Source organism: Dermacentor variabilis, chromosome 2 (genome assembly GCF_050947875.1).
Source record: "Dermacentor variabilis isolate Ectoservices chromosome 2, ASM5094787v1, whole genome shotgun sequence".
In the NCBI taxonomy this organism is placed as follows: Eukaryota; Metazoa; Arthropoda; class Arachnida; order Ixodida; family Ixodidae; genus Dermacentor; species Dermacentor variabilis.
The window spans coordinates 2,016,553-2,038,750 of record NC_134569.1 but is presented as its reverse complement, the minus strand read 5'-3'; the positions used below and the strand labels follow the sequence as shown (position 1 = coordinate 2,038,750).

General features: G+C 45.0%; 1 protein-coding gene and 1 non-coding gene across 14 annotated transcripts in view; one reads left to right on the top strand and one right to left on the bottom strand.

The window, feature by feature from the left end:
* LOC142571288 (parathyroid hormone/parathyroid hormone-related peptide receptor-like) overlaps positions 1-22,198 on the top strand; it is a 1,032,566-nt gene that overhangs the window by 915,417 nt on the left and 94,951 nt on the right. For 12 of the 13 annotated variants that reach the window (XM_075679532.1, XM_075679539.1, XM_075679537.1 and 9 more), the window contains one exon: positions 11,295-11,436. The exons of the other annotated variant lie outside the window; for it this stretch is intronic. In XM_075679532.1, the coding sequence (XP_075535647.1) occupies positions 11,295-11,436 (142 nt within the window). The remainder of the gene's footprint in view (positions 1-11,294; positions 11,437-22,198) is intronic. 13 annotated transcript variants of the gene reach the window in all.
* Positions 8,007-8,079, bottom strand: TRNAP-CGG (transfer RNA proline (anticodon CGG)). The gene has a single exon. It is a non-coding gene; the product is annotated as a tRNA-Pro (tRNA).

Sequence of the window (22,198 nt, the reverse complement as noted above, 5' to 3'; positions counted from 1 at the left end):
CCGCCCACCATACAAATTATAAACGGGGGCATCCCGATTTCTCAACGAAACTGTGTTAAAATGCTCGATCTTCATATCCAGGACGATAGAAGTCCGGCAAATATGGTGCAGAACCTGCTCAGGCGGGACGGACAGGTGCTGCATATGATGGGTAGGATCTCAAACTGAACCAATAGAGTAGAGGAGGTGGTTTGCTGCATCGGCGAAACGCACGAAATATGTCGTCCCTGAGGTGTCACCTGCCGTATACCAACCTCCTCCAGCAAGAAAAACCGCCTTGATGCCCTCATCTGAAAGACGACAAAGGTGGACCTCAGCATTCCGTTTAATGTAAGCACTAAGCTTCTTCTTGGTATTGGCTCTCATAACACAGTGGCTGATCTGGTCAAGAGTACAGACCCTTGGTCTAGTTGGTTTGATAGAGTTATTGGGCCAATAGCACTTGAGTGAGGCGGATAAGGCGCAACGACAAGGAAGGAAGAACCACGTACTTTTCGTTTCTGCAGGTCCTCATCACTTAAGCGCCATGGTCTCAATCACCGACCTAGTCAGTATTCATCGCCGTCGCCAAGAAATCAGTCTGCAGCACACATGTCAAGGTACACATATCTTCCATGACATCGGTTGTCAGCCAAGAGGTTCGCCTTTTGTGGACAGACGCCCAATACCATTGAAATAACGCGAACTTCTAACTATCGCTCCATTGCCGTGCCTCACGAATCCCGAAGGAGACAAGGAGGGGCCACGCCAGCGAGTTGCCTACTTTAACAACAATATATTACAGGACACTAGGACTGCGGCTACTCCTATGTCGGTGCCATTGTTGAGGCACGTGGTTTCGCCATAGCAGTATTTAATAGCAGCCTCCAAAATGTACAGAAAGAGGTACTCCCAGAGATCGGTTCGGCCTTAGCGGAGCTGACAGCCATCACAATCATGATCAAACATATGCCCCCCTCTCAACTCAGCTTCACCAAGAATCACATTTACCAGCGCCATGGTGGCGTACATGAAATCGGTGCTCAACGATGTCCCTGCCCACATCTTCACAGTTATGCAAGATCACTTAAGGGTTCTAAATGAAGTTTTGTTGCGAAAGCATCAAGTGACCCTTTGAACGAAAAATCCTGCGTCTTAAGCTGCTAAAAGGCACCCAAATTTCCATTGGCTGCGACGCCATGTCATGTCCGCGTCTCAACGAAGCAGAGGGAACAATTGCTGCCGCGCCAGGTGTTGCATGAGGGGAGAGGGCACCGCCACTGCACCACGTCACCCTCGCTCTCGGAAACCTGTGTTATGCGCGTTCCTTGTCTGCGCAAGCTCTTGTCTCCGTTCTAACTTCGCCTCGGCAATTGCTATAAAGAAATTAATGTATAAAAAAACTGAATAAATTCGAAAGGAAAACGTTCCCGTTAGGGAGTTTCGAACCTACTGGCCTATGCTCAGTATCCCAGTGTTATTGTAAATCGCTTGCCCATACTAGTCATTTGCGAACCAAATACATCAACTACTCAGACTGTCTGGTTATGAATTTTTCGTCTCGTCCACATGCAGTGCGCGCACCAAAGTAATCATCTACATCCGCATGGACTTTACATATGTCGCTAACGCGGCCTAGATGTCCGCCTGCATGTCAAAAAGAAGGCTGTGTCATTTACACTAATTGGCGCCTACATATCACATGTCACTTTGACAGCAAAAGACCTAAGAAAATATTACTAATTAACAATGGGCCCTGGGTTATCACATGGGGCTTTAATGCGCATCACGAGCTTTGGGGAAGCACTAAAATTTACTCCAGAGGCAGGAGTCTTGCCTCCTTTGCTGATGACTGCAACTGATCATAACTTCAATTGCCGATTTCATAAGCGGGACCCCATGCTACGGCTACAACTGCCATGCAGCCTTTCAGGCGGCGAAACAACCTTGCTGTGCCGCTTTTGGCAGGGACTGGCGTTCACGAACGCTTACTCCTATCATATGGAAATGGTCGAGAGTCCGATGTGCGAGTCCTGTAGCTGCGAAGAAACCGTCGAGCACCTATTTCGTATGCGCCCTCGCTACGATGTACAACGCCTGTTTTGGCGGACAACTTTAAACCGGCTGGACTCGAGACCCTTCTCCGAGTCAAAGATGCTCACACTGTGGCCACACCCCTCACTGGCACGAAAAGCTATTCGGTCACTAGTACACTACTTGAAGTGCACCGGTTTAAGCGACCGTATAAGTGTCCCTGTGCATCCTCCCACGCGCACTCAGTGCTCATTCTATCCCTCTTTTCCGCTTTCTATTCCCTTTCCCTCATCCCCAGTATAGGGTAGAAAACCGGATGCTCGTCTGGTTGAACTTCCAGCCTTTCCTGTCGAAAGCAAACAAACAAACAAAATAAGACTATCCAACTTCGCTAAAGGTAACTACTTAGGTACGCAGAAAGGTTAGTTGTGATCAATTATGGAAATAATATGCATAAGCGTGCTTTGAAGTATACAGGGTCAAGAATGTCAACTATGTCGTTTGGTAAGTTATTGCAGTAAAACACGTTGTGGGGCTAGTTGGTGCATAGCTTTCAATAGGTGAAGCGCCAATAGTGACGGCACACAAGAAGAAATAGAGACAGGACAAGGCGCTACTTGCAACTGTTTATTTAAGTCACAGGTGGCTGATTATATAGCCATGAGAAGAGGGGAACAAAAAAAGAGGGACACTGAATATGTGAATGCGCACGTGCGAGAACACTGAAGTTATAAGTGAAGGGAATCACGCTTAATCTCAATCTAAGCCTTATCTAAAAACATGCTTTCATTCGTGTATATATTCAGAGACAGGGCACTAACACAGTTCTCCCCTCTTCATCTCGTTGGCCTCCAACAATGCACGCGCAACAGAATCTTTACTTTTAAACATGATTGTCGTATCATGAAGCCTTGCTTGACACACTTGTTCACTCTCATTCCCGCAGGCCTTGCAATGCAGCGGCAAGTTCGAACCATATCCATTTTTCAATGAAAGCTTATGCTCCTGCAGGCGTTCATTAATACATTGGCCAGTTTGGCCAATATACTATTTTGCACACTTCAGTGGTATGTGGTATACTACCCCTTCTTCACACATCAAAAGGGCTCGTATGTTTAATGGAACACCCTACTTTTTAGAGTCTTCCAGACCACTCAGGCGGCACAAAGTAGCAAGTTTTCGCGGCAGGGGAAAAACCACAGGAATTTTGTATTTCATGGGGACGTGTTTAAGATTATGCGCCACTTTATGTGAATATGGTATCACCACCACTTTAGTTGTCTTTTCGACTGTTTGACCTTCTTCACTTCTTTCATTCTTTTTTCAGCATTTTCAGTAACGCCTCCGAAACTGCGCTTAAAACCAAGCGAGGAAAGCCAGCCTTCCTCAACTTCGAAATCTGGTCGTCAAAGCTTGCTTGTGCCTTATGGCAACACAATTTTTCCAGCGCTATCGAAGGTGTTTGACGGAGGCAAAGTGCTCAAGGTTTTTAGGTGTGTTAACGATTTTTTAAAATTTTACTGACCGAACCATCTCCCATGACTTACTCGCACACTGTGCAGGGTATTTTATCTGGTTTTAAGCAGCAAGAAAAAGGCTTAGATTTTACTTTTGAACTAGCCAAGGATAACAGCTTGCAGTTTTTAGATCTTGACATAACCCTTACTGACGAAGGTTCCTGCTGGATGTACCGACCCCGTGCCCGCAAAGAATTTTTGCCCTATGAGTCTACACACTCCATGACTGTTAAACGAGCAATTGCCACTATGTGCCTCGAATACGCGCTGGAAAAATTGTGTTGCCATAAGGCACAAGCAAGCTTTGACGACCAGATTTCGAAGTTGAGGAAGGCTGGCTTTCCTCGCTTAGTTACTGAAAATGCTGAAAAAAGAATGAAAGAAGTGAAGAAGGTCAAACAGTCGAAAAGACAACTAAAGTGGTGGTGATACCATATTCACATAAAGTGGCGCATAATCTTAAAGACGTCCCCATGAAATACAAAATTCCTGTGGTTTTTCCCCTGCCGCGAAAACTTGCTACTTTGTGCCGCCTGAGTGGTCTGGAAGACTCTAAAAAGTAGGGTGTTCCATTAAACATACGAGCCCTTTTGATGTGTGAAGAAGGGGTAGTATACCACATACCACTGAAGTGTGCAAAAGAGTATATTGGCCAAACTGGCCAATGTATTAATGAACGCCTGCGGGAGCATAAGCTTTCATTGAAAAATGGATATGGTTCGAACTTGCCGCTGCATTGCAAGGCCTGCGGGAATGAGAGTGAACAAGTGTGTCAAGCAAGGCTTCATGATACGACAATCATGTTTAAAAGTAAAGATTCTGTTGCTCGTGAATTGTTGGAGGCCAACGAGATGAAGAGGGGAGAACTGTGTTAGTGCCCTGTCTCTGAATATATACACGAATGAAAGCATGTTTTTAGATAAGGCTTAGATGGAGATTAAGCGTGATTCCCTTCACTTATATCTTCAGTGTTCTCGCACGTGCGCATTCACATATTCAGTGTCCCTCTTTTGTCCTTCCCCTCTTCTCATGGCTATATAATAAGCCACCTGTGAGTTCAATAAACAGTTGCAAGTAGCGCCTTGTCCTGTCTCTATTTCTTTTTGTGTGCCGTCACTATTGGCGCTTCACCTATTGAAATGTAAGTTATTCCAATGCTGAATGGCACGTGGTAACGCGGAAGAATTGAAAGCATTGCTTCGGCCAACGATACGCTGGAAACTGGGATGATTACGCAGACGCCGAGATGTACGAGATGGACGAGTGGATGGCAGGGTGGACGGGCGCATGCTATGAACTATTTGGTGAAACAGGCAAACCAATGCTACGGTTCCCCGTGATTCAAAGGATGAGAGCGGTAAAGATAACTTAATGCTAGTCACGCTAGGGTCGCGGTGATAATCTGTGACAATGAAATGGGCGGCGTGGTTCTGGACTGACTGGAAAGTCGCGATTAGGTAAGCTTGAAGCGGTCACCAGAGAGGGGCTGCAAATTCCAGTTGTGGCATTACGAATGTCTGATAGGCGATTTGTCTGGTGAGGGCAGTAGCATCGCGCTGGTTACGTTTAAGATAAGCGAGCGTACGTTAGGCTTTGGCAGTTACTTTTTGATGTTCGCAGACCAAGACTGGTTAGGTGTAAGGAGAATGCCGAGGTACTTGTATGAGCTGGTGCGTGTGATGGTCTTTTTATCCAGTGAGTAATCGAAAGCGAAAAATGTCTTTCTGTCGGTGAATGTCATCAGTTGGCATTTACCAGTGTTTAGGGTCATTTGCCAAGAAGAGTACTACTTAGTAATGCAGTCAAGATCTCGTTGAAGAGCGACGTGATCGGAAGGTGAGCAGATTAGACGATATATGACACAATCGTCTGCGAACAAGCGAATAGATGATGCTATTTCGGATGACATTAGGATGGATAGTTGGGCGTATTCGTTAAGCATAACCTGAAGTGAAAGCGCGACACGACGGTGGACGAAGAGGGAACACACACACAAACACAACGCGCCACTTCCGACAATGTTTAATCAGGAAAAAACGCCACTATTTTATACAGGGAGCGCAATAACAGTTTCTCACTGCGCATTCGCGTTCAAGTGAAGCAGTTCTTTGCGTGATAATCATATTGATGCAACACTTACGCACTTATCACCTGCGTCAAACATTCCTTTGGCCTCAATTATTAATTGAACCCGTTTTTCATGGCTTCTGGCAACCACCGCGCAGGCGTAGGAGTCTCGCTTACATTTGCAATTTCTACAATTAATTGCCAGGTAGCCCTCCCTCACATTGCTGACTTAGTTATTATCTTGCCTCAGCCTGTCATTCAGGCACTACTTTGTGTGGCCCACGTACTTTCTGCCACAAGCTAAAGGAATCTCATAAACAACTCCTGCCTGGCAATCTACGTATTTGTTATCGTGTTTTGTGACACAGGCCGGTGCCTTGCGGAAAAGAGGGCTGGCCATCTTGTAGAGGTTATAGAGCTTGCACGGGGCAGAGAACACGACATTTGCGTTGGCTCTCTTGGCAATCTTTTTCAGGTCAGGCGACATGCGGTGTATGTAGGGTATGACAGCTACTTTTTCTTTTTCGCGAAGTGGCTCCTGGTCCAGTTGGCGACTTCGCAACTTCTGCAGGGTTGTTTCCGCTACGGAAACTAGAACAGGTTGCGGGTAGCCTGCTTATTCCAGTCGGTCAATCTTCTTAAGAAAACTTGCCGTAGCTCTACGTGGACAGGAATATTTATAAACATTCAGCAGGCACATGTTAGCAATGCTGCATTTAACTAGCTTAGAGTGAGAGGAACTAAAAGGTAGCAAAGGGCTTACTAGCCCGAGGTTCACACTCCCAACAGAGGTGGTTACTTTCTAAAAACAATCTAAGATCTAAAAACCTGATAGAGGAATCTACGGGAAGTTCTTGGGTCACTTCTATGGCAGATAGAATCTGCCTGAAAGTTGTCAATGTTTGACTAACGACTAAGTCGGCGTGAAAGAAATTTTGATCTACAAAAATTACGAAGTCGTCAACCAATCTAAAACCTTTGACTACGCCACTACCCTCGAGGATTCTGTCATGGTTCTGCCAGCTTGAGCTAAAAATAAGTCGCTCAAGATTGGAGCTAAACATGAACCTATGCAAACGCCGCCATTTTGCAGGTACAAACGAGTGTCCCATTCAATATAAGTAGAAGCCAAGTAAAGTTCGAGCATAGCCAAGAATTTGTCTTCAGGAATACCCGCTTCATTCTGAAATGACCGGGAGTCACAACTGTCAATGCCTTCCTGGACCCACTGAAGAAATTCTGCTTTTTGCATGCTATGGTATGGATCTTTCAGATCTAGAAAAAGGCCTCTAATTCTGCTACTGTCTTCCTTGACAAGTATTCAAATGCTTGTGCAGAATCCTTTACCAGGTAAGGGTCGTCTACTGTTAGAAACTTCAGGCTTTCTTACAGAAAAGCAGCTAGACACTTCTGCCACGTATTGCACTCCGACACAATTACTCTTTAAGGTCAATTATCTTTATGGGCCGTGGCTCTGCAGAAGTTTGCCATGAAGCCGCCGACCACAGCTCCGGAAAAGCTTTCCCTAGTGCGAAAAGTATCCAGTTTGGCTCCCGTGAGTGAGATGGATAGGTGCGGTTCAAGTAGTGTGGATGTTCTCCTATGGGACGAGTGTGACCCCGGCCGCCCCACCATTAACCGTCTGGCGTTCTCTCGGACAAGGAAAGCGGGTTTGCCGTCTTTCCACGATAGATATACAAGGTGAACGCGTTGGAAGCCTTAAATGCTGTTTTTTTTTTATTGTCAACATAATGTATCACTCAATAAGTTGAAATGTGAAGAGAAGAAGCTGTGCGAAAAAATGAACCTGTTGCAAAATTAGCTAGGGACATTAGAAACAACCAAGTGTACACTCTCGAGGTCTTCTTCAGCGCCAAGACCCATAAGGATAACTGCTCTTTAAGAGTAACTATGTCGGAGCGCAATACGTGGCAGAAGTATTCAGCTGCTTTTCTGTTAGAAAGGCTGAAGCTTCTAACAGTATACAACCCTTACCTGGTAAAAGATTCTGCACAAGCAGTTGAATACTTGTCAAGGAAGACAGTAGCAGAATTAGAGGCCTTATCTGTAGATCTGAAAGATCTATATCATAGCATGCAAAAAGCAGAATTGCTTCGGTGCATCCAGGAAGGCATTGACAGTTACGACTCCCTGTCATTTCAGAATGAAGCGGGTATTCCGGAAGACAAATTCTTGGCTATGCTCGAACTTTACTTGGCTTCGACTTACATTGAATGGTGCAAACGAGAAGAAAGGGGGTTAACCGAGGGGCCCGATTTTTATTAGTCATATCATGAGAAGCCAACAAACACTGACACCAAGCGCAACGTAGGGGAAATTAGTTGTGCTTAATAAATGGAATGAAGAAATGATAACTTAATGGAAATTAAAGTGGATGAAAAAACAACTTGCCGCAGGTGGGAACCGAACCCACAGCCTTTGCATTCCGCGTATGATGCTCTACCAATTGAGCTACCGCGGCACTGTTTCCCCATCCACTTTCTTGGGTATTTATGTGTACTAGTAAACCCTGGGAGTGTTATCCAGCGCCACCACTCACAGACCTTGGCGGCGGACGTGGAACGTCCTTGTTGCCGCAGGCGTCACGAGAACGTGATCTTTTTGGTTGAAGGCAAATGGTCAATAAACCCACATATGCTACCTGAAGTCATCAATGTTGCCGGATTTGAGGCCCTCGTTATGTAATAAACGAGAAGAAAGGGGGTTAACCGAGGGGCCCGATTTTTATTAGTCATATCATGAGAAGCCAACAAACAGTGACACCAAGGACAACATAGGGAAAATTAGTTGTGCTTAATAAATGGAATGAATAAACGATAAATGAATGGAAATTAAAGTGGATGAAAAAACAACTTGCCGCAGGTGGGAACCGAACCCACAACTTTCTCGAATCCGGCAACATTGATGCCTTCAGGTAGCATATGTGGGTTTATTGACCAGTTGCAGAAAGTGGATGGGGAAACAGCGCCGCGGTAGCTCAATTGGTAGAGCATCACACGCGAAATGCGAAGGTTGTGGGTTCGGTTCCCACCTGCGGCAAGTTGTTTTTTCATCCACTTTGATTTCCATTAATTTCCGACTAATTTCCCCTATGTTGTCCTTGGTGTCAGTGTTTGTTGGCTTCTCATGATATGACTAATTGAATGGGACAGTCGTTTGTACCTGCAAAAGAGCGGTGTTTGCATAGGTTCGTGTGGAACTCCAATTTTGAGCGACTTATCTTTAGCTTGTGCTTGCAGAACCATGTCTAGCAGTCTCGAGGGTAGCGACGTAGTCCAAGTTTTTAGATTCGTTGACTTCCTAATTTTCGAGGATAAGAACTTATTTGACGCCGACTTGGTCGTTAGTCAAACATTGACAACCTTCAGGCAGATCCTATCTCCCATAGAAGTGACCCAAAACTTTGGGTAGATTCCTCCATCAGGTGTTTAAATCTTAGATTGTTTTTAGCAAGTAATCACGTCTGTTGACAGTATGAACCTCGGGCTAGTAAACCCTCTGCTATCTTTTAGTTCCTCTCTCTCTAAGCTAGTTAAATGCAGCATTGCTAACATCTACCTGCTGAATGTTTTTTTCGGAAGTCCTGTCCACATGGTGCTGTGGCGAGTTTTCTTAAGCAGAGTGACCGACTGGAAGAGGCGGGCTACTTACAACCTGTTATAATTTCCGTAGTGGAAACAATCCTGAAAAAGTCGCGAACTTGCCAACTGGACCAGAAGTCACCTGGCGAAAAAGAAAAACAAATTGGGGGACGCTTCGCCTTCAAGAGTGGGACGCTACAGCGTTCCCGTCGACCCGCCAAGCGGTGTAAGAGAATGCGCTAAGGCGCAGCGATCACTTACGAGGCGCGCAGCATCGGACTTTGCACCCACCAATCACGCGGTGAGCGTCGAGCAACGCAGCGTTCGGCGCGGCAACGAAACGTGCGCCTGAGCAAGCGGAACGAACCAAACTCGAGGTCTCGGAACGTCGTGATCGGCACGGACAGCCGGCCGGGCGGCGACGCGCCTCGTACCGGTCCCCGCACAGCCCCAATGCGCGTGTGGCGCGCCAGCTGTCGGAGCAGCGCCGTATATTGCGAGGAGGGGGTCTTCTGTGTTTGCCGCAAGACGGCTCTGCGTGTGCAGAAAGCGCAGAAGAAATGTAGCGGAAGCGTACTTCGCTACGCGTTTAACTGCGACTTCTGTAATTTACATGCTCAGAATTGTCGATATACAGAGCAGTATAACTTTGTACGACTCGTTTGTAAGGCAACGCCGCATTCATTAGAGGCGTTTTTATCCCACTTTGAACGATTGAAATCATGGCTGAGTGGTAGCGTCTCCGCCTCACACTCCGGAGATCCAGGTTCGATTCCCACCCAGCCCATCATGCAAGTTGTTTTTATTTATAAATTGCCTTCCGGGATTTTTCGCTCACGGCCGACGCCGACACCGACTACACACGAGCTCGTTAACGCGGTCGCGTCAAAGTAACTCATATCTTACGTTCACCGCATGCCGCATAACTTGAAAAAGATTGCCGAATGAGCCAACGTAACGGTCGTGTTTTCTGCCCCGTGCAGGCTCTCTAAGCTCTGCAGAATGACCAACCCTTCTTTCCGCAAGGCACCGGCCTGTCACACAAAACACGATAACAAATACGTAGATTTTCAGGCAGGAGTCTTTTATGAGATTCCTTTAGATTGTGGTAGAAAGTGCGTAGGCCGAACAGAGCAGTGACTCAATGACAGATTGAGGCAACATAATAAGAAAGTCAACAATGTGATGGAGGGCCACCTGGCAATTCATTGTAGAAATAGCAAATGTAAGCCAGACTTTCACGTCCGCGCGGTGGTTGCCAGAAGCCATGACAAACGGGTTCAATAAATAATTGAGGGCAAAAGAATGTTTGACGCAGTTGATAAGCGCGTAAGTGTTGGATCAATATCATTATCACGCAAAAAACTGCTTTACTTGAACGCGAATGCGCACTGAAAAACTGTGATTGCACTCCCTGTGTAAAATAGTGGTGTTTTTTCCTGATTAAACATTGTTGGAAGTGGCGCCCTGTGCGTGTTTCTTCTTCGCCGACCGTCGTTGTCGCGCCTTCACTTCAGATCATTCGGATGGCAGGTCGTTAATATAGATCAGAAAAAAGTAATGGTCCGAGTACGCTTCCTTGTGGTACACCAGATGTTACACCGCTGATACTGGAAGTAAAATAATCGAGGACGGTGAATTGCTTACCGAATGACAAGAAATTCCTTATCCAAGGTACTGCGAGGGAATCAATGTTCAAAGGTGAAAGTTTAGCTGTGAGACGGTAATGAGCAACGCGGTCGAAAGCCTTATCGGAATCTGGGCAAATGTAATCCTTATGTGGGTCCGTATCCTTTATCAGGAAGATATTTGTGGTCAATTCGATTAGTTGCGTTTCACGCGATTGTCCTTTTCTAAATCCATGCTGATCTGTAAAGAAGAACTTGAACTTATATGCCCCGTGTGCACCGCGTTGTTTGCATGCATCGCCAATAACGATAATCCACGATTTAGGTTAAGTACAAGCGCCTCAACAGTAGCTGTAGTTATTTGCGATGGCAATGCTTGAACATGGAGCGACCGCTTCAAGTTAGCGCTCGCGGTGCGTGCCATCGGTGCCGTTCGAGATGACCGTTGCGAAACGTTCGCCCCGCAGGAAGTGGTTCAAGTCGACGCTCGTGCTCGTGCCGCTGTTCGGCGCCCACTACGCGTTCCTGCTGGGCATGTCACTCGCTGCCGCCGGAGACTTGCTGGAACTCGTGTGGCTCTATATCGACCAACTGTTCTCCTCATTCCAGGTATGTGGGAGTATTAACGAGTGTACGTCGTTTGCTTTTCCCGGTGATCATTTTTTAGCTGCCAACAAACTGTTCAAGCGTATCGCTCGGCGCAATACGCATCGTATCAGGGACAGAATTAGCTCAGCGAACTTACGAACAGATTTTGGTGTAAGAAAAATCATACGAAAAAAGCGTATTCACAAAGCTAGAACTGTTCGTAATATCAGCAAGCTTGCGACGTCCGCCACTGCACAAACGAGTGCTCTAGTCGAAAAAAGGTGTATATGTAGTGACAGCACTGGTGCGAACTTCAGCACTTGCGCTAATAGTAAGCGTAAGTCGATTCACAAAACAGCCGTCGCACTTGCCGATGTAAGACGCAATTTTTACGATATAGGCGTAGCAGTCTTGCAAATATAATTATGTCTATCTGCGCTGCTTGAGCCGACGCGGGTAGGCGTTGGAAGGCGCTGTTGCGGCCGATTGGCTAGAGGCCGCAACTAATAGCCGAGGATGGCGCGTGCTTGTATCTTTGTGGCGCGTTCTTCATCATCATGTTAAAGCGCATTGAGCAGTTTTAGTGCATAATCGTTTTGGGTGTGCGCTGCTGTGGGATGCAGTAACATTACTGCTGTTCTGCGAACTTCTGCCTAATGTATATTAGGCTGTGTGCATATGCACACAATAGCCTGACCTTTCATATTCGTCATGACGCTTTATTTGGCGGTAGCAAAAACAAGTATGGTGTCCGTTCCTGACAACGGCAATATTCGTCATTGATGTGTTTTGAGCACTTTTATCGTTTTCTTTTCTAGGTTGAGCTTTCTCTCGCTCGTAAGGTTGTGGATGATTTTTTTTCCCGATGCATTTCAGGCTATAATTTGAAAAAAAAAAGACGATATGGTGTTTCACGAGCCAAAACCGCGATCTGATTATCAGGCATGCCGTAATGGGTGGACTCCGGAATAATTTGGACCTCCTGGGGTTCTTTAACTTGCACCTGAATCTAAGTACACAGGTGTTTTCGCATTTCACCCCCATCACAATGCGGCCGCCGTGGTTGGGATTCGATCCCGCCACTTCGTGCTTCGCAGCCCAACGCCATAGCCACTAAGCAACCGCGGCGGCTCGAAGCAGCGGTAACCTTAGTATAATTATTTCATGATATGTTTCAATGAAGATTGATGCCAAGATACTTGTAACTTGTGGTGAGTTCTACAGCACTGTTATCAAGGAGGTAGGTGGTTGGAATTCGTCGCGCATCGGTGAAATACATGGATTTAATTTTGGAAATATTTATTAGCTTTACCGAATTCGCATACCATGCACATCGCTTCTAGGTCAGCTTGTGGTAACTGGCTATCACTGTTACATAATACACATCGATAAACACAATCATCTGCGAATAGTCTGATTTGGATGTCACACAACTGGGTAAACATTAATATAGACTTGAAAAAGTAAATGTCTATATACTTTGCCCTGTGGAACTCCAGACATAACATCAGCATAACATGAGTTAGAATTGGGAACTGATGTAAACTGAATTCTGGATGAGAGAAAATCGGTGATCCATGGTTAGGGTGAATGCTAGGTCATGAAAGTTTAAGCAACGACCTATGGGTTCGAAAGTGGTCAAATTCCTTACAAAAATCTACAATTGGTACACCGCCTTGACACTCAGCGTCTATCGGTGCGTGTATGTCGTTCGGTGTCGGGGCAAGTTGGGTGTCGCATGAGTAGCCCTTACAAAAACCGTGCTGATACTTGAAAATCAGGTTATGATCTTCAAAGAAGTTGGTTACTTGAGTGTGTACGATGTGCTTGAGTAATTTACAAATAGTGCTGGTTAAAGAGAGGGGACGATAATGAAGAGGAGAAGCACGATCAGCGATTGGAAAATGGGTATAATTTTAGCTATGCTCGAGTCATTAGGAATTCAGTGAGTTGATGGCGACTGTGTAAAGGCAGTAGTTACCATGGAACAATGCTATGAGACTTATTCCTTAAAAATTTATTACTGAAGCTTATATGATCGGTACTAGGTGACGTCTTAACAATGGATCGTACAGGTAAAACGCCAGCCTCACAGATCCCTGCCGCTAGCACAATTATTCCCACTAATTCTCTTTATGAGCTAACGTTTTCATGAGTGAAAATTGTTAGAAACTTGTCGTCAAGAAGTTAAGCGCACTCTGAATCGGGGATAGGAAAACCAGTAGAATACCCCATGCCAAAGGCGACGAGTATGTTTTCTTAACATGGTTGGTTAGTCACCAGAAAAAAAAATGGAATTTTATTCAGAAACTGTCTTCAGAATCATTCAGCCCGGAAAGAGCAAATACAATCACTTAGACGAAAACAAAAGATAATAAATTGCAAAATGAACGCAGTCGGCGAACAAGGGCCTCTTGTGCGCCAGCGCTCTGCCTGTGCTACGCGAGAGCGAAGGTTGTCCTGGAAATAAAACAATTTATCCGCCGGTAAGAAATGCCCGAGTTCACGTCACAACATAACATGTAACGTCAGAACTGACCACGACTCAGATGTGGAAGACCACCGTCGACACTTTAATGGGATTCAGTGGTGTCAGGAGTGTTCAAAGCACAAATCTCGATTCGACAACCCGCCTAGCTTAGCGCCGTGTTGTTTTTCGTTTTCTTTTTCTTTCTCTCTATCTCTGATCATAGTGGACTTACCGTATTGAACATTTGTGTTGAAAGTGCATCTTTCACGAGACGACAATGTCGTCGAATAATGTAATCTTGAAAAGAATGTCCGTTCTTTAAGCCACCTTAGCAAAGTTGGACATAAGCGGCTTTGTTCTGTTTAAAAAAAAGAGCGCGTTCAATACCCCATCCGAACCGAATGGCTTTCGTGGCTTTTTCAGCCGTTGTGTTAGCGGTTGGTGGCCGTACATCACTCAGCAACAGAAAGGCGCTGATGCGAAGGGCGCGTACTCTCGCGCAACCGAGTTGAGGGGCAGGTTCGTCGCCGAGCGCGAACTTTATTGGCGCATTGCAGTGGACGATGATGGGCACTTAAAAGTGGCCCAGTAAGGCTCTCTGAAGAGTATCTGCGTCCATATGGGTGAACAGGAGTAAGAGCGCTGTTATCCAATAACTCCCGTTTCAATGTTAACCAAACACTCTGTATTTCCATCCCGTTTAGTGTTTATTTTATGCGCTGAATGTCTTGTCCTCTCGAATGGGAGCAAGAAGGGAGCTGATTCCTTGTCAGGCATCCACTTGCCTTTTGGTCTGCGCCCTAGGCAACTGTACCATACGTTGTCTCAATAAACTCCTTGACTTTGACTTTGAAGAAGAGGAGCAGTTTGGCGACTCCCAGAGCAGTTCGAGGGCAGTTCGAGCTGCTCCCGCGCGAAAACCGCAGTGCAGAGGAAGTCACGTGGCGCAAACGCGTCATATCTTCTTGCCATGGTTGTGTTCCCGCCGTGTTTAATCAGTTTGCCGCAGCAATGGCGGTTGAGAGGTGAAGTTCGCGTGATAATCACCGCGGGAACGTAAATAATCTGGCCACGTGAAACAGCTCCACCCTCGCACCTGCTCTCGGAGTGCGTGGAACATTTCCGTGGGGGGAGCAAGCCATCGCACTTTAGCTGCGCTAGTGCTCTGCTTATCTCTGCACTTTGCCTCCGCTCCTCGTATGCGAATGGAATGCGCCAGTTATTGGGTGAGAGCTTTGGTTCGGATGCTGTGGTTGGTTGGCGAGTGCTTTGTGGCACTTCTCTGCCGCCTGGGTTAACTGTGGCGGGATGTGTTCATCGTCCAAGTCCGTTGTGTGTCTCGCGCAGAGATGCGCCGTCTTAATTGCCTTCTTGCCACGACTTAGCTAGCTTGACCGGCTTGCACAGTGCGTGGGTTCTGCATGATATTGTGGCAACGAAATAAAGCTATTCGAGGGGATAATTTTTACGTTTTCTGGAAAACTGAATATCACGTGTGGCCAGGGGCGTAACCAGGGGGGGGGGCTAATGGAGCTCCAGCCTCCCCCCCCCCCCGAAATTTTTTCGTGCTGTCCATGCACCGTCGACCACAGAACCCCCGGCGCCGGAAATACTTGTGGATTTTGCCTTCAATGGTCGTTTTCACGCTGGAAAAGACATTTCACCGCGAACATTGCGAACTAGGGCTGGATTTCGCGGCAACGCCCGTGCCCCGAGAGTCACATAACGCCAGGAGCCCCATGTGCGCACAAATCTTCAAAGGAGTTTTGATGGCGAACGGGCTCGCCGCGCAATCGCGAGGAGGCTGCCGTATCTACAGAGCGCATGGATTTAAATTCCGAAACTTTATGGGCATAAAGTTCTCATGTCCTCTAAAGAAGGTATAGTCGACATGTTGCTAAAATTGGACGTAAAAAAGACTCCTGTTCCTGACAAAATACCGAATGAGTATTTAAAGCGATACTGTGAATGGATTACATGCTTCTTGGTTAAAATCTTTTCTCTGTCATTAGTAAATGGTGCATTACCAAGTCAATGGTTATTGGCGAGGATCGTGCCTGTTTATAAGGCTGGAGATAAGCTAGACATTGGGAACTACCGTCCGATTTCCATAACTTGTATGGCTTGCAAAATCTTAGAGCATATAATTAGTAAACAGTTAGTAGAATACATTGAAAAGAATAACATTTTTCACAACAAACAACATGGTTTTCGAAGGCGTCTGTCAACTGTCACGCAATTATAGGAAACAATACACACTTTTGCAGAAGCCCTCATTGTCGCGAGCAAGTTGATGTCATCGCTCTGGATTTATCAAAGGCATTTGATAGGGTTAGCCATAGCAAGCTAATTGAAAAGCTTTATGGGTATAATGTAAATTCAAAAATTATTAAGTGGATTCACGCTTATTTAAACAAAAGACAACAGTTTGTTGAAATAGATGGCGAGTGCTCCTCTTTCCTTCCTGTATCATCAGGTGTACCTCAGCGGTCAGTTTTGGGTCCGATTTTGTTCCTACTGTATATTAATGATATCGCAATTGATGTACAACCTATGATTGAAGTGCGGTAGTTTGCCGATGACTGCCTCTTGTTTTGCCGTGTTAAGAGTGTTTCAGGTCAAGAACGATTAAATGATGCTTTATGTCGAATTTATGACTGGTGTGAAAAATTGCATATGCAAGTCAATTTTGATAAGTCGGTTTGCATGACAGTTACGAGTAAGAAAACTCCATTGATGTTTTCGTACGCTGTAAATAATAACGTAATTAAGCGTTCCACAAAGCTGAAATATCTTGGCGTAATAATCACTAGTAACCTCAACTGGAATGAACACGTCGAAAACATATGTGGATTAGCCCAGCGCAAGCTTCGTTTGTTACGGCGTAAATTGAGAGATGCTGCACCAGATATTAAACTTAAGGCATACACTACCATTTTTACACCAAATTTAGAGTATGCTTGTATAATTTGGGACCCTCATCAACAATACATAACAGATAAATTAGAGCGCATTCAGCAAATGGCGGTTAGGTTTATTTTTCTGATTACGACAAAACGCACTCGGTAACCTCCATGCTCGTCAGGGCTGGTCTCACTACGTTGGCTGTTGCAAGAAAATCGCACGCCTTAAGTTGTTATATCAACTCTATCACAATAAGCTGAACCTGAATTCCAATTTGTATTTGAAGCCTCCTGGAAGGGTTTCACCACAAACTAATCACAATTACGCTATAATGCCTTATGTGCCAAGAGTTGTTGTCGTTATGCACTCTCTCTTTGTCAAGACACTTGTTGCGTGGAATAACTTGAATTCTTGTGTTTCCGAGCAATAACATCGTTGACTCTTTTGAAGAAAACTTGACTGCGTTCTTTGCGTGAACTTTGTGCTCTTTATTCCCACACTGTAACAGCCCGGCAGGGCTCACAATATTGGAAATAAATAAAGTAAATGAAATAAATCAATAAGCTTCTGATGCGAAACATCCATTGACATTTCCAAAGTTGTGCTTCAGATATTCAGGTGCGAAAGTTTGTAGGTTTAATGTTGTTATAAACATTTGACGCCAAAGGTGCATTGACTTTTCTAGTCTTAGATAGGAACATACAACGAGACAAGGCAAATCAACAAACAATCAGACAAGTTGATGAAACATGTAGCAAGATCCGATGAGACGAAGCGTTGTGGTGGTTAATTTGTTCCGTCATGTCGCACAAAAAATATCAACATTTTTTTTTCACCTCGCCATAGCATCCAGGTCAAGACACTAAAGCCAGCCAGGTTAACTACGTTATTTATTTTTTCTACTTTGACTTTTATTCGTGAGGACATATTGAGCCTCTTAAATTTTTTTTTTTTTTGTACTCGCTACCCCACCCGCAGGCTGCCAGGCCCGCCAGAGCGCATGCGTTTTTCTCGTGTTGCCCCGACCACCGCGTGGCGCACTTCGGTGCGCGTTTGCTTTTCTCTGTCCTGGCTCACAGGCGAGAAAAAGAAACAGTGGTCGCTCAACGCCATCGCTGTGAAGACTCGACGGATTTCACTGCGTTCGCTTGAGCGCAACCTCTCCGGAAAGTCTTGTCTCGCCGTTGTAGGATACCGAGCACTATGCGCATGGCTCTCGGTGGACCAAGCGTCTCACGTTTTCTTTGATATTCATTCGGTAACCACATTAGGTGCCCAAATTAGTCATTGGATTGTGGCGAACATATTCTCCTTCGCGTTTTTTTTTTCATTTCGGTGCCCTCGCCCCACAAATGAAAAAAATAAATTGTTGCGGCGCAGCGAATTGTCGCATGGTGACAGTTTGATACGTCTTCTTTTGCAGAAAGTAATCGGCCACGGCACGCTTCAGTTGCCGGATACTATTATTATATTATTGCGATAGCAATTATATGAACACTCCAGGCGCATTCCTGCTGTCGCCGTCGCCCTCATGTTTCGTATGATGTCTAAGGGCAATAACGTCCGGACCGCGCGCCGCATGCTGTATGTGCAAGTGAAAGAATATGGGGGGCGGGTGGAATGGGTGAGCCGATGATGGTGGCTCAGTCTTGCGTGCTCAAAGGAGAAAAGCGAGAGCAAGCGCGCCGCCTTCCGTCGCGTGCGATACATTGGGGAGAGTGGATGAATGGCGGTGGGATCTAGGATTCTGTGAATCTGATTGGGCAACATGTTTATTTGCCTTGTTTGACCCATTATATACAGTGACTTTTTGTTAGATACGTAAACTTATTGGAGACTTATACGTATATTTAAATATCTTGTTGCAAGGTTTTGTGTATACGTACAGTGAACTTTCTTTACAGTGGCACTTTTTGGCCCTTTATCAAGGATTTGTATGTTCCATTGTATCTTCGCATTTCTAATAAACGAGCGTGAGTCAAATGAAAGTGAGCCTACCCACCTCGAGCAATAATGTTTCGGTTCATTGTCTGCGAGGCGTGCGCGTAGCACACAGGCACCTCGCATTTACAAAAGTAAGACGCAGGTCTGAGGGTTAGTGTTCTTTAATGCTCTTATACACTGGGTTGAACATGGTTGCGTGACGTAATGAACGCTTCAGAGGTTGAGCAGCGTAGTGCCGCGAGGTTTTTGACCAGCTGGAGGTGTTTCCGACAAAAGAAATTAGTCGCCGTATGGCTGCCGTGTACGCTGAACATAACATCTCATTGGCCACTGTGAAGAGTTGCAGCAAACGGTTGAAAGAAGGACGTGCAAGTTGCAAAGACGATCCAAGACCGGGCCAAAGCCACCGTGGAATCACCCCCGGCAAATTACCAAGGTTGATGAGCTGATGAGACAAGAACGGAGGGTAAGAATAGATGAACTGGCAGAGCGTGTGAATATCAGTCACGGTTTGCCTCACACCATAATTCATGAACATCTCGTGACCGCCAGAAGAAGGTGTTCTGCGCTGCCTTGACTCATCTGATCTGGTATCACAATGAGGGTGACGACCTTTTGTCTGCAATTGTCATCGAGGACGAACCATGGTGGCACTACTACGAGGCTGAAACACGATGGCAAAGGTTACAATGGAAACATTCGAATTCACCACCCCCAAAGAAAGCATAGGCCGTCATTTCCGCCGGAAAGGTGTTGTTTACTTTTTTTTCGATCGTCAGGGGCCATTACCGATAAAATTTGCTAAAGTTAGAGAGACTATCAATCGTTTCCCATAATGTGAAACGCCGGATCGGCTGCGTGCCGCAATCAAGAACAAATGACATGGGAAATTGACTATGGTGTTGGGCAGCTGAGCATAAATCCTGGCTACGGCGGCTGCGAAAGCACCCGTGTAAATGCGAAAACACCCGCGTACTTAGATTTAAGTGCATGTTAAAGAACCCCAGGTGGCCGAAATTTCCGGAGTACTCCACTACGGCGTGCATCATAATCAGAAAATCGTTTTGGCACGTAAAACCCCATAATTTAATTTTTAATTGTTCCATGACAATGCCCGTCCCCACGTGGCTGATGTGGTTATTACAAAACTGGTAAAGTTGAAGTGGGAAACTCTGCAACATCCGCCATACAGCTGAGACCTGTCGCCTTGCCACTTCCACATTTTGGGACAAATTAAAAAACAGCTCAAGGGAAACAGATTTGTGTCGGACGATGACGTGAAAGAGTCAGTTGCAGATTTTTTGAAGCAGCAATCGAAGCGGTTTTATGAGACGTGAATCGCCAGACTCATTAGTCAATAGGACAAATGTCTAAATGCTTTTGGAGACTACTGTTAAATAAAGTACCCCGTTTGTCATATATTCGCATTGGCTCACTTTCATTCGACTCAACCTGGTATATTTTGCAGAACGGCTGTATATGCGTGCTCTCTGTTGGGTCAATAATTTCGGTCCAACTACTCCCGATACACGAACGGTGACGGCTTCTTCTGCATAATACACTGGAATAAATGAAAGAGTCATTAGGATTTTTTACTGGCCGTTGCATATGTACAATAATCTAAACAAGGTTCTTGAATGACAAAGTTTCATTAACATATTTGTCCTCAACTTGTTAATTTCATGGCCTTTACATTTTTCATATCAGTGGCATGCACTGGTTTGCTACTTTCCAACTGATATTGTTCTAAAGATGGTGTGATATTTTTTCACTTATTAAATAGACAAAGACATCGAATCATTGATATCAGCTATATTGGGTACAATGTTTGGCACAATACGAGTATATGTTTTTCTTTAAAAATGCATATATTACTTGTTTTGACAGTTCGTAGCGTTCAAGAATTCGTTTGCAGCATCTTTTTCAATGGCAATGCAGTTAATAATGTACTTGATCCGTCGACAAATTGTTTAAGAGGAAGCTTTAGCTCGGGCCCAACTGCGACGCTGCCTATTCAAATGCATGTAAAACGTAGAAATGCTTTTCTGAGATAACCCCTGGATTGCTTTTAATGAAATTTGTTGCAGTTGAGAGAGAACGTTAATTTCTAGCATCTGTTGGAAATGTAATTTCGACTTAGCGCCTGATTTCTTTGACATTTTGAACAATTCGAAAGGGCAAAAAAAAAAATAGAAGCACGACGTTTACAAACTTATAGCTCTGCATCAAGAAGAGATATAGCGATTCTTCAAACGGCATCTATTATAAGAATCGTAGTGGACATGGCTATATTGCGCTCAGTTTTACAAACACGATATTAAGGAAGGACAGGACGTGGACGGACGAAGCGCAAACTACCAACCATTGGTAGTTTGCGCTTCGTCCGTCCATGTCCTGTCCTTCCTTAATATCGTGTTTGTAAAACTGAGCGCAATATAGCCATGAACGTTCACCAACTAGCCCCCTTCATTGCTTTACTAGACGTAGTGGACAAATTCGGTATATCAATTTGTACCTTACATGACTTGGTTACGTGGTGTACAAGGGTTCTGCAAAAGCCGTATGTCGATAATACTAAGTTTTTTTTTTGGGTTTCATTAGTAAGATATCGATTTTGTCCGCTGTAGATGTCCTATTAGATGCGACTAACAGAATTGTGATATTATTTTTCATTGTTGACTTACAGTGTTTCGAACATAACAGTTTGGTTTCCGGAAATTTTCGGTTTCTGCCAATTTTTAATAAAAGTTGACAACGAAATGATAAATTCGAAACCAGAAGTCAGTAGAGCTTAAGCTTTTCTTTTAATTACAACAAACCTCGTCAAATTTGGAGGAGTGGTTGCCGAGAAAGATGAAGTCACCGTCTACATGTATTTACGTAGATAGGAGCACCCGAGCTAAAGCTTCCTCTGAAGGAGGAGGCCAAGCTGCAACGTGAGCACCCCCCCCCCCTCCCGGAAGAAATTGCTGGCTACGCCAGTGCATGAGGCAGATAGCATAATTCTTGTTCTTGAGCTCGATTAATAAAAAGGCGAACATTACCAGCACGAGAAATCAAAACATGCATTCAACTAATTAACAGAAATGCACTACTTATCTTCCTAATCGATTACTTTATGGCGCGTATTGTAATTTGCTAATTGTAGCCGGTGAGTTTGCAAATCGTATCCACTTGAATTTCCCGGATGATACCAGTTTCGATATATTATTTCCGAAAGTGCGGAATGAAATAGACGGGCGTTACAGATACTTTTGTGCTTCAAAGCAGAAAAGAACGTTTTGTTTAAAAATAAGTGGAACAACTTTCCCTTCTTTCAGCGAGTTTGATAGAGAACATCTCCACACAGGTGTCATTCTATAAAGTCATTTCAATTGAACACGCCGGGTACATCGGCTAACATTCGTAAATTGAAATATGCGCTCTTAAAGTAATTGTTTTAGAAGCTAACCATTGAGTGAATTT